The sequence below is a fragment of the Canis lupus genome, chromosome 2 (genome assembly GCF_011100685.1).
Source record: "Canis lupus familiaris isolate Mischka breed German Shepherd chromosome 2, alternate assembly UU_Cfam_GSD_1.0, whole genome shotgun sequence".
Classification (NCBI taxonomy): Eukaryota; Metazoa; Chordata; class Mammalia; order Carnivora; family Canidae; genus Canis; species Canis lupus.
Window position 1 is genome coordinate 81,708,260 of NC_049223.1, and position 13,088 is coordinate 81,721,347.

General features: G+C 47.5%; 1 protein-coding gene across 7 annotated transcripts in view; it reads right to left on the bottom strand.

Annotated features, from left to right (window-relative positions):
- The window catches only part of FHAD1 (forkhead associated phosphopeptide binding domain 1), a 122,462-nt gene extending 109,382 nt beyond the window's left edge, over positions 1-13,080 (bottom strand). For all 7 annotated transcript variants that reach the window (XM_038531924.1, XM_038531926.1, XM_038531923.1 and 4 more), the window contains exons 1-2: positions 12,988-13,080; positions 8,978-9,084 (exon numbers count right to left, since the gene is read on the bottom strand). In XM_038531924.1, coding sequence (XP_038387852.1) covers positions 8,978-9,070 — 93 coding nt within the window. In that variant the 5' untranslated portion in view covers positions 9,071-9,084; positions 12,988-13,080. The remainder of the gene's footprint in view (positions 1-8,977; positions 9,085-12,987) is intronic.
- Between the last annotated feature and the right edge of the window lie 8 nt (positions 13,081-13,088).

Consider the following 13,088-nt stretch of genomic DNA (forward strand, 5'->3'; position numbering starts at 1 on the left):
TAAGGATATGAAGAAACAGCTGGGCTCTGGTAAGAGGGCGAGTCTGGGGGGAGAGGGGAAGGGGAAGCGTCTCTGCGTCCCTCTGCCAGCGACACTCAGCTACCTTGGTCTCCCCTGGGAGAGCCCTGGGGAAGAGCAAGGCCTCGAGAAGAGGTTGGTTCCTAAAACCAGACTGCCTGAGCAGAGTTCCCAGCCCCTAACTCACCCTTGTGACCTCAACTTCCTCATCGGTGAAATGGGGGAAATGACAGCGCCTGCCTCATCTGGCTGTTGATCGTAAGGATTAAATGAGTGAAGATTGGCGGAAATGCCTAGAACAGTGCCTGACACCAGCTGACCCTCAGTATGTTCCGTGTGTGCTGTTGATTGACTCCCCAGCCTGGTCACAGCTCTCGGGCTCCCTATGTCTTCCCTTGCCTGCCCCCACGTTCTACGGCCCCCGAGGATGCCAGGGCCAGCTCCCTTTCCTTCTTGCTTGGCCACAGGCAGGGCCACTGCACCAGCCCCGATTCTCCCCTATTTCCACCCCCCAGTTCATCTCTAGGCCTCCCACTGCCCACCTGGCCCGGATGCGGATGCACTCACCTCATTCTGCACCCTCCTCCCCCGGTCCCATATGATCCTCCCCACTCTCCCGTCACCTCTCTCCACAGCTCCTGACATTGTTGCCCTTATGGGATCCTCCAAAAAGCTCTCAAAGGAGCCCCATAAGGCCACACCCTCTCCGTGGCAACAGAGCAGGCAAGAGGTAGGATTAACTACAGTGGGTAGCATGGTCCCCAAAAGAGATCTATGCCCTAAACTGGATCCTGTGAGTGTGCTCCGTTACATGGCGTAAGGGCTGGAGCAGATGTAAAGGTTACTAATCCGAGACCTTAAAAGAGGGAGATTATCCTGGACTGTCCAGGTGGGACTAATCTATTGCCATGAGCCCATAAAGCAGAGAACCTTCTCTGGCTAGAGTTGGACAGATGAGCCAGGACAGGGGGTCAGAGAGGTCTGAAACGTGAAAAGGCCTTGACCCAATGCTGCTGGCTTTGAAGATACAAGGGGCCACTAGGCTCGAATGTGGGCGGCCTCCGTGGGCTGAGGGCCACCGCCGCTGACAGCCAGCCCGGCAAGGCGACCCCTGTCCATAACCACATGGGCTAAGTTCCACCAAGCGCCTGAACTGACCCAGAGGTGGCTTCTCCTTGGAGACTCTGTGTAGGAGCCCAGGCACCTTGACTTTGGCCTCGTGTGACCTGGAGCAGGGAAAGCAGCTGAGTCCGCCCTGACTCCAGAACCGTGACATAAGCCCCTCGTGTTGTTGTAAGTAAAACACAGACCCAGGAGCGACACTGACTGCGGGACTGACGGCACCAGGCACTGATCTGAGCACTTCACGGCAATTAGGCCTCACGCGTGGTCCCTGCAACCGTCCCCGCGACACGTATTACAAAGACCACACTGGAGATCTGCTGCCTGGGACCCTCCAGCCCACGAGGGCGGAGCCAGGCTCTGAACCAGCCACCTGGTGCCAAGGTTATGCACTTGACTGCCCTGTTCCGGGGCCGCTGCACCCGCCCTTCTTGACGTGGGACTCGACCCCAGGACTCCAGGATCGTGCCCTGGGCCAAACGCAGGCGCCAAACCGCCAAGCCACCCAAGGATCCCCCCGCCTGGCTTCAGTTTTACATGTTGCCACCAACGTGCCACTTTGTCCTTTTCTCCTTGGGGCCAAATGATTCACCAAGCATCTCCGGACCTTTGCACGTGCTGTTTCAACACCCGGGGTGTCCTTTCCTGCTTGCTCTGCCTGGAAAATCCACAGGCTGCTCTTTTAGAGAGGCAGCTCAAGTTTGGTCTTCTCTGAGGCTCACTCCCTGGCCCCCAGAGGGGATTTCTGCTGGGCCCTCCTCTCCCGGGGCCTACGCTCCCTCCCCACACAGATTCCCCCACTAGATGGCGCCGCCCCAGCTGGCTGCAGGAACGGGAACCGGGATCCCAAGAACATTCTTTCTGTGTTTCATGCATGATCCTTAGTCTGGATTTCACGCTGTGGAATTTCCCTAGCTCCGCGAACTACTGTAACATTCCAGTGAACTCACAAGGAATTTCAGACATTTAGATTTTAGGTGCTCCCAAAGCTAAATTTGCACCCAGGACTAAAACTTGCTCTAGAGAAGCGTTGAGCTAGTCCTGAATCAAACTCAGCCCCACGTCTCCCGATGGCTGTGTGGTTTGGGGAAACCTATTTAGCCTTCCACGTCTTTATTTTTTTTTTAAGATTTTATTTATTCATGAGAGACACACACACAGAGAGGCAGAGACACAGGCAGAGGGAGAAGCAGGCTCCATGCAGGGAGCCCGACATGGGACTCGATTCTGGGTCTTCAGGATCACACCCTGAGCTGAAAGCGGGCCTCAACCACTGAGCCCCCCAGGGATCCCCTCCACATCTTTAAATGAGGATAATAATGATAATAGCAGTTCCTACCTCCCTAGGGTTTTTTTTTTACTTTTTGGAGGATGTAATTTTGTAGACTCACATATAATACATAGAATATACATGAAAGTACCTGAGGTGCGTTAAGTAGTCTAGAAATGCACGCTCTAGCCCTTTGTATTATTTGTGCTTTTGAAAAGATTATGGTCTTTCACCTCACATCCATGAGAATGGCCACTATCAAAAAACCGAGGACAAACCAACTTGGTGGGGATGTGGAGAAAGCGGAACCCTCGCATCCTGTTGTGGGAATGTACAATGGTGCAGCTGGTGTGAAAAAGTGGTAGGGAGGTTCCTTGAAAAATTAAGGGTGAAGTTGTCATATGGGCCAGCAAGCCCACTTTGGGGTATACATCCTAAAGAACGGAAAGCAAGGGCTTGAAGGGATATTTGTACACCCATGATCCCAGCCTGTGTGTCTTTGTGGATTTGCCCACAGTCACCAAGCAGAGGGAGGAATCCTTCTCCAGGCCAGGTCCACCTGTCACCTCATGTCTCAAAATGCAGGGGTTCGCTCCTAAGAGAAACACAAATCAAAATGACGCGGGCACTGGGTTTCAGCAAAGATCCAGGGGGTGGACAGCATGCCCTGGGGCCGGGTTGTCCAGTGCTGGCAGGACGCCACACGTGTTAACCTCTGGCGGGCGGTTTGGAGATGCCCATCAGAGGTACAGGTGTATGTGCCCTTTGACACGTCTGGGAAAGTGATTACATAACAGGACAGTCACAGCAGCCTTGTTTTGTAATGATTAAACAGGACTACAGGGGATCCCTGGGTGGCGCAGGGGTTTAGCGCCTGCCTTTGGCCCAGGGTGCGATCCTGGAGACCCGGGATTGAGTCCCACATTGGGCTCCCGGTGCATGGAGCCTGCTTCTCCCTCTGCCTATGTCTCTGCCTCTCTCTCTCTCTCTGTGACTATCATAAATAAATAAATAAAAAATAAAATAAACAGGACTACGATGGAGGAGGCCCTGATGGTTCTGTCCTAGGAGGCAGCCCAGAACTGGCAGGGGCCCGGCGAGGGACAGGAGTCATCTGGCTGTCTGGGTGCTGGCGTGTGTGTTAGATCCATCTTGCTCCACGACCCTCAGGTCCCACCTGAGAAGGGGCTGCCACATGCTGGACCGTTCCAGCCAGAAAGGAGCCACTGGTAGGTGCCATGCACCCAGGCCAGGTGCACAGCTGTAGGCATCTCACCCCCTGTCATCTTTGTCCTCGGTCCTTCTACTCCATCTCTCCACTCCCAGCCACAGTGCTGTGCTGACGTGGGCTGTCCTGTGGCTTGGTCTTGGAGGGATGTGGAAACCTCTCAAATGCGGCCCCGTGTGTCCTCGAGGAGGGGCTAGGGTGGGTCAGCTCTCCACTATGAACCCTTGCTTCTCTTTCCCTCAAAACAGAGTATATTGAAATAGTATGCACCCCTCGCCCCTCAAACAGGGGCTCCCATGACATCAGGAAGGAAGAAAAACAGGTGGTCAAGAAGAGAGAGGGAGGGTCCTCAAAGCGTGGTCCTGGAACCATCTCCACAGGACCCCAGTCCCCACCTGAGCCCGGGAAGCATACAGAGTATGAAGATTCCCAGGCCTTGCTCTGAACCCACTGGGTCAGAATGTCCAGGGGTCCTGCTCTAACAAGTACTCTGACACATATGGAAAATTCTACAGCCACCGGCTTGCCGTATGTCTTCATTCTGGAAGGACTGAGCCCCCTTCTCAGTCGGGTTTACGTAACGGCCACATCTAACTCTAAGAATTACAGTTCAGAAGCCACATCCAGTCACACACATTAAAAATCCACAAGGTTTGTGACTTAAATGAACGAGGGCGAGGCTTTCGAGCTGGGTGAAGTGGCAGAGGGGAGATTCTGATTGCGAGTCTGCACGTGGCAGCCGGGATGGTTGTTTCAAAATGCAGGTCTCTGCCTTTGCTTAAAATTCCTCAGGTTTTTCCCCCATGCTGTTCAGATCCGGTGGCTGAAGGAAGGCTGACTCCTCTCTTAAGCTCTCTCCCTTCCACTCTCACTTCTGGACACACCAATTTTCTTTCAGTACCTTGGGCTCATAATATGCTCTTCCACCCCAGGGCCTTTGCACATGCCATTCCCCTTTCCCCTTGTCTAGTTAAATCTCCCGTATCCTCCATATTCCTTTTCTTTACATGAACAGAACCGTACATGTCTTTGTGGGATCCTTTGACTTACATGTCTCTCTCCTAGCAGCTTTCTGATCCGCTTTATCCCCAGGCTTGCCTCGGCACTGAGGCTCCAGGTAAATATTTGTGGAAGGAATGACTGATAACAACAGTAAAAGCTAGCCTGGCTGAAACAGGCTTCCTTTGCCGCTAGAGAACCAAAGCTCCTGACAGGATATAGAAAGAGGCCTGCAGGGCAAAACCCTGCAAATATGAATATTGATTTTTTCCCTGAGCCAAATGATTACAAATGACTTGTATTTTCTTCCTTATACTTTGCTTTCTCCCATCTTTTTAAAAAAACAATAAACATGTAATTACCTTCCATTATTGGAAAAAAGTAAATGGTGTCAGAATATGGTGACATCGACAACCAGAATAATATGTCAGCCTTGCCAGTGAGTGTAAATCTCTAGACGTATGAGACTGCCCATTGTTTAGGATTTACTCAGGTAAATAAAACATCCTTTTTACTTGCTAGATGTAACCTCTGGGTAATTTTGAAGACGACTTTTTATTAATATGTATTTCTGAACTTTACTTAATGAAATGACCTGTGATGGTACAAATAACATAAACTATACATTGACTGTTGAATTATTCCTCAGGGTGGCCCACAGCTAATCAAGGGTGATTCTTCCCATCAGAAAGGCCCTAGAAAGTCAGCAGAGAAGCAATTTTCACCCTGTCTTGTTTTATAAAATGAGGAATTGTTGATGTGCCTGCAGGTTTCAATTCTTCAAAATGGACCTGTGCCCCCACAACTCTGTTTAGAGCACATTTTCTCTCCCAAATCCATTTAGGCTTGGGGAAGAGGATTTGTCAAAGAGAAGATAGAAGCTCCCATCAAAAATCTGTTCACAAAACATTTGGCAATTCATGTGTCATCTGTTCTCTAGGGAGCCAATATGGGCTTGTGCTTCTGGAAATGCAGCTGATTGCTTCATAAATCAATGTGACTATGGCTGCTGGTGGTGACTTACTCCTTAAACTAAGTCTGAGGAGCAGGAGGTAGTCAATTATTTTTATACAGTGCATGCAACTCGATTTCTGTCTACATAAAAATTATCCTCATTAGTCCCCTTTTCTGTACAACTTGTTAATATCAGTGGTCCTTATCTTAATCCTGTGCATCTTAAGGCTTCTTCTCAATCTCCAGTTTATGAGGCCATATTAATGATCATGGTGTCATTTACTTAGAGTCATATGTTAGGGGCTTTAAAAAAAAAAATCCCACCTATCCATTCATGAGAGACACAGAAAGAGAGGCAGAGACATAGGCAGAGGGAGAAGCAGGCTCCCTGCAGGGGAGTCCTGACATGGGACTTGATCTCAGGATCCCAGAGTCAAGCCCTGAGCCGAAGGCAGATGCTCAACCACTGAGCCACCCAGGTGCCCTACATGCCAGGCGCTTTATGTGCATTTCTCATTTAATTCTCACAACCCATTGAGGTAAGTGGCTTATAGACAGAAAATGAGCTCAGAGAGAACAAGTAATTTGCTTGGAGTCACACAGCCAGTAAGTGGCCTAATGAGATTCAATCCCAGGTCTGTCAATCTCCAAAGCCTATGATACTAGTTTGCTAATACCATACTCAGGTTCAGAACACAGATCTCTGTTGCTACTTTGGCCAGACCAGAAATAAAACTACCGAAACCTGTCCCTTGGGTGATAAAGAAGAATCTACAATCTTTTTTCTTTTCCTCCACTTTGTGCAACTGAGCAGATTTTCTGTGTCCTTGTAGGGAGACCACATCATGGATGAGAATCTCAAGGGGAGGTTTATTAAGTTATTTTTAAACTGGAGAATTTATGACAAACACTCTCAGAAAACTAGGAATAAGCAAATATGAAGATTTATACTGTTATTTAGCAGAATACTGGAAGTTCTAGCCAGTGCATTAAAGCAAGAAAAAGGAAATTAAGCATATTATTATCTCCTTTTCTGAAAGGGGAAATAAAACTTTTTCTTTGTGGATGCCATGATTGGTTATGTGTAAAATCTCAATAAATCTATAAAAACTTTCTAGGGGCACCTGGGTGATGCAGTTGGTTAAGCATCTGCCTTTGATTCAGGTCATGATCCCAGGGTTCTGGGATGGAGCCCCTCATTGGGCTCCCTGCCCAGCAGGGAATCTGTTTCTCCCTCTCCTTCTGCTCCTTCCCCTGCTTGTGTGCTTGAGCTCTCCCTCTCCCTCTCTCTCTCTGTCTGTCAAACAGGTGAATAAAATCTTTAAAGCGAAAAGAAAAACAAAAAAACTTTCTAGAAAGTTTAGTTACAGTTGCAAGATTCCATTTAAGCATATGAAAAACAATTCTATTTCTATATGCGGCTAATGAACATGTAGACACCAAATTAAAAACATAATGCCGTTTACAATAATTAAAAAAAGATAAATACTTAAGTGTATATCTAACAAAACATGTACAAGGCTGGTATGCTAAACACTACAGAACATTCAGGAAAGAAATCAAAGACCCCCTAAGTAAAAGGAGAGATATACCATGTTCGTGGATTGGAAGACGACATAGTAAAGATATCAATTCTTCTCGCACCGATATGTAGGCTTACACACAACCCCTATCAAAATTCCAGGAAGATATTTTGTATATATAAACAGGCTTACGCTGAAATCTGTGTGGGAAGGCAAAAGAACTAAAATAGGTAAAAAGTAAGTTTTTTTTTTTTTTTTAAAGAAGGATAAAATAGGAGGAACCACTCTACCTGATTCAAGACTTATGTAACTACAGCTATGTTGTTTTGGTAGAGGGACAGACACATGGACCTATGAAACATACAGGAAACTCAGAAGTAGCTCCCGTACGAGTATGACTAAATGGTTTTTGACAAAGTTCTGAAAGCATTTCAACAGAGTAAGAACAGTCTTTTCAACAAATGGTGCTGGAGCAACTGCATTATCTGCATGTAATAAAAAGAACCTTGATCTAAATCTCATGTTATATATAAAAATGAACTCAAAGTGGTTCATAGATGTAAACACACAACCTAGAAGAAAATATGCAAGAAATCCTCAGTATCAAGGACTTGGTGACATGTTCTTAGACAGAACATGAAAAATCATGATTTGTGAAAGAAACAAATGATAAAGTAAATATCATCACAATTTAAAACTTCTGTCCTGTGAAATATTCTGTTAAGAGTGAAAAGACAAGCTATCGACAAGGATAAATTATCTTCAAACTTATATCTGACAAGGGACATGTCTCTAAAATATTTAAAGAACTCTCAAAACTCAATAGTTAAAAAAAAGAACCAAACACTGTGATTAGAAAATGGGCAAAAGACATGAAGAGACATTTCACCAAAGAGGATTTGCACAAGGCCAGTAAGCACATGAAAAGATGTCCAAAGATGTCCAACATCAAATGCAAATGAAGATCATGGTGAGGCATCACTGAACATTCAGCAGAACAGCTAAAATAAAAAACCAGGGATAACACCAGTTGCTGGTGAAGATGCAGAAAAATCATACATCGCTGGTGGGAATGTAAGATGGTATAGCCACCCGGGACACCAGTCTGGCAGCTACTTTAGAAACCATACACTTCCCATATAGTCCAGCAGTCACACTCTTGAGCATTTATCCCAGAAAAATAAAAACTTGCATTCACACAAAAATCTGCGCGCAAGCATTCATGAGTAGATGTATCCGTAACAACCCCAGATTAGAAACAATCAAAATGTCCCTCAATATGTGAATAGTCAAACAAATGATGGTACATCTACACCACGGAATATTACTCCCCAATAAAAAGGAACAGGAGAATCTCCAAAATGGAGTGCAAGGATATTATGCTGAGTGAGAAAGAAAACAATCTCAAAAGGACACACGGTATAATTCTATTTATATGACATTCTGAAAATGTTATACACATCACAACAGTCTCCAAAAGCTCTGGAAGAGGCGGGGAGCCCATGGCTTAAGCTGGATACTCCAGGTGGCCCTCGCTGTCAGGCCCAGAGCAGGAGAAGGTCAAAGTGCCAGCTACACACCCCCTCCAAACAGCCCTATTTGGCTGGAGGGAGAGGACAATGGGTGGAACATATGTGCACATGGTCAGCAAAGGACAGAGGGCACATCACTCTGCTTCATACTCATGTTCCCCATACATGCTGTGAAAACCAGTACATTCCGTCGGTGGTTACTGGTCACACATGGAGGGAAGATGTGGCTGTCAGCCAGAGGGGGTGTGCTTTAAAAGAGACAGGAGTCTGCAGAACAGTAGGGGTGTGTGAGGGGAGTAAGGGGCTGGGAGTGGGCAGGAACAGTCCTTACCTCTAAAACAAGGTCTGAGTCTTCATGCCTTCCAACCGTAGTACTTTTATTCAGGACAAAAAAGCCTTCTGCGCTCTTTAGGTAGGCTTTCATACTCTCTGCTTTCCCTATATAAAGTTTGCAGAAAACACTTTTGTTAGGAAAAGGCAATCCTCTGATTACTCAACAACATCACCTTTAGAATGGATGAAACACACCCCAATGTTTGTTTATTTTTATTTATTTATTTTTAAAGATTTTATTTATTTATTTATGAAAGAGAGAGAGAGAGAGAGGCAGAGGGAGAAGAAGGCTCCAGGCAGGGAGCATGACTTGGGACTTGATCCCAGGTCTCCAGGATCATGCCCTGGGCTGAAGGCGGTGCTAAACTGCTAAGCCACCGGGGCTGCCCACACTCCAATGTTTAAAGGAGAAATCAGCAGAGGCAGGAGTGGATAGATGGACTTTACAGTGTTCACAATTCCTGCATATTTTTAAGACTAGTTTTTAAACGAGTTTATTTATTTATTTGAGAGAGACAGAGCGAGCAAGAGAGAGAGGGTGCGTACAAGTAGGGGAGAGGCAGAGGGAGAGGGAGAAGCAGCAAGCAGACTCCGTGCTGAGTAAAGAGCCCGATGTGGGACTCAATCCCAGGACCCTGAGATCATGACCTGAGGCAAAATCAAGAGTCAGATGCTTACCTGACTCTTGCTTAAATGCCCCTTAAGACTATTTTTTAAAAATATTTTATTTATTTATTCATAAGAGACACAGAGAGAGGCAGAGACACAGGCAGAGGGAGAAGCAGGCTCCCTGCGGAGGGCCCGATGCAGGACTCGATCCCAGGACCCTGGGGTCACGCCCTGGGCCCAAGGCAGATGCTCAACCACTGAACCACCCAGGTGCCCCAAGACTAATTTTTTTTAAACAGTGACATCTAGCAAAGAGGAGCTTGGTTCTGATCATCGGACAGAAGACATTTTTTACATAACTCTGAGCACAAACCACCGAGAGCTAGAACAGCCCAATGACAAACCTGAATTCCTCGGATAATCACTGTCTACCTCCCATGAAGCTTAGTACCAGGTTGGGTATCCGGCTCGGCAAGTATTCTGCTCCATATTCCTGACCCTCTGACTTTGAGCCAGTTACTTCTCTCTGTATGTCTCAGCTTTCTCACTTGTAAGATGGAGTTAATAATACTCTGTACTCCGGAGGAGGATGAAATGCAATCATATGTATGAGGCAATTAGGGTGATGACCGCTATGTTCTAACCACACGTTTTTCCTATTATTATTATTATTATTATTAATAGTATTATCATTACAAATCTTGGGCTTATCGAACTCAGATCCAAGGAATTCTAAGCCTTCTGTAGAGCTGAAGCTGCTGAGTCAGTCACTGAGGATTTAAAGGCCACTTTTTTGCAAATCACTCCACTTTCCATATAATTAGGGGGAAAGGGTCAACTTTGTTTTTTTTGTTTTTGTTTTTGTTTTTTTTTTTTTGAAAGGGTCAACTTTGAAAGGCAAAGTATCAAAACTCTAGTTTGGACATGCGATTAGGACCCTGCACATCTCCCCCCCCCCCCACATTTTATTATGAAAATGTCAAATGTGCAGGAAAGTTGAAAGAAGTGAATGGTGAACTCCTTTTACCCACCACCAAGATCCTACAATTGACATTTTGCTCTATTTGTTGTATCACACACCCATCCGCCTATTCATGCATCCACTCATTTTATAGTTTGATGCATTTCAAAGTAAGTTCTATCCCTGTTGTTTCAAGTATAAAAATGTCAGTGACTTCAGGAGGTTCCAAAATGTTGATAATTCACACAATGCTTGAATTCTGATTTAAGATATGTCCAGTTACACAGTGTGGCATCCTCTATCTCAATGCCATGTCCAAGAACCAAAGTCCCTCACTTTTCTTTTCAACTGAAAGGTCACTGAAATGTGAAGCCATTGGACTGTGGAAAAAAACAAAGACCATCAAGTTATGCTCATAGAGGGTCCTGGGTCTGGTTCTACGTTTCATCCACATCCTCATTATCAACTATTGAATCCCTCCTAGGTGCCAAGCACTGTGTTATCCTCCTATACACCCTGCCTCTTTTCATCCTCGCAACCCTGTGAGGTAGGTATTTGTCCTGTCCCACGTTACAAATGGGGAAACTGAGACTCAGAGAGGTTAAGGTCACATAAGAGCAAGTGTCTGGGAGGCAACTCAGCCTTTGCATGTAACTACTGTGCAATCGGCCAGCAGCTCAACCTCCCCCGTGTCCACTGTTGCTGGGTGGGGCAGAGTGGGGTGCGTGTGTGGGGGGGGGTTGCACTATCTCTTGACACTTGGGACATGTCAGGAAGCCCTTGACACCAGGATTCCATCCTCTCAAAGGAAGAAAAAACCCAACCCAGGGGTAAGAGAAATCATAATAAGCCAGATGATTCTACATTTGTAAATACTGAGAGCAGTGGATACCTCACACATAGTGACGCCTACCTGTAATGAGAAACACATTTTACTAAGCTCAGTGTCCTTCACAGAAAGGGACACTTCCTCGTCCAGAAGAACCCTGCTCTGGGGCCATCAAATCACTGCAGTTATTCACTTTGATGGCAGAGGACCACATTAGGAAGCAACACACTCAAGCCTAATGAAACTGAAATGCAAACTTGGGAGAAAGGTCTCTTCTTCAGGAAAACCACAGGAAATGCCACTAAAGCCCCAGAACTTGGATCACGTGCAGATTTGAATTTTAGCTCCACCCCCAGATGTTCCCAAGGCTGGAGCCTTCTCTCTGCTCAGAGGCCCCCCCTTGGGGCATCTCCTCGACTGCCCTAGCTGAAGGCCGCCCTTCATCACTCCTGGCATATATTCCCCTGCTGTGTTTCCTGCCTTATACTTCTCATTCCCTGACATTTTCTTGCTCCTTTATTTAGTTGTGTTTGCTGTTTGTTTCCCGTTCAAGGAAATATATGTTCCGGGAGAGCCAGAACTGTATTGCAAAGGGCCTGAGCTTTTACCTTGCTTGCAAACTAATAAGTTAGCTTGGCCAAGCTCATAAATTCGTCCTGGGTACCTTATGCCTGTGCCCATTATGGAGCAGAGGCATTGACAGATTTTGTCCTGTGTCGTTTGCCAGGCTAACTTATTAGTTTACGAGCAAGGTAAAAGCTCAGCCCCTTTGCAGTTCCTGACAGTTTTATCCATTGCTCTGTCTGCAGCACCTGGAGCAGTGTCTGCCGCATAGTAGATGCTCAGCAAACATCTGCTGAATAAATGAAAATGCAGATGACACATCAAAGCAAATCTGCGCAGCCAGCTGGCTAGGAATCTTCCCATTCAGTGTCTGCCCTATGAGTTCCTTTTTGAAAACCCTAAATTCTACCTGTTGCTTTTGGGTTGGACAATATCTCTCCATCTCAATCTTGCCCTGTGCAGTCACTCCCCTGCCTGAAAACACTGTAGGGAGTAATGTGAACGTGTTAAACTCTATAAATTCGCTCTCAGTGGCCGGAAGCACCGGGCATAGTGAGGAGCAAAAGACCTTCAATCACCTGCGTACCCTCCGACCACCTGGACGGCTCGGAATTGGGCTAGGGAAGCGGTAGTCTTTTCAGGGCTACCGGTCTTGGGGGGCCTGGGAGCTGCAGAAGTTCGTCTAGGAAGGGAAGGTCAGGTAAGGGCATCTCTGACCTCTGCGTGGGCGTCGTCCCTGAAGCAGAGGAACCAGCGGGCACCCCTCCTAATCCCAGCTGTACCCCACTGGCTACCTAGGAGCCGCACGCGTGGTGCAAGGAGGGTCCTGAAGGTCCCGCGCAGGCTACCTCTGGAGGCGGGGGTGGGGCCTGCATTTTAGGGAGGACGGGCTGGTGTTGGGACACCTCCTCGGGGTGCTCCTGGGTCCCGAGCCCGGATCGGCTGGGGCCGGTCCCGAGCCTCCCCTCCAAGCTCTTGACCGCGCAGGGCCCTTGGGGTCCGGGCCCGGGTGTCCGCCCGCCGCCTCCCCGCCAGCCGCGCTCACCTGGTCGGAGGGAGACGCCCGGCCCCGACCCGGGCCAGGCCGCCTGGCCGCGCTCCCGCGGAGTCTCCAGCCGGGCCGGCCCCCCGCGCGCCCGCCCGGCC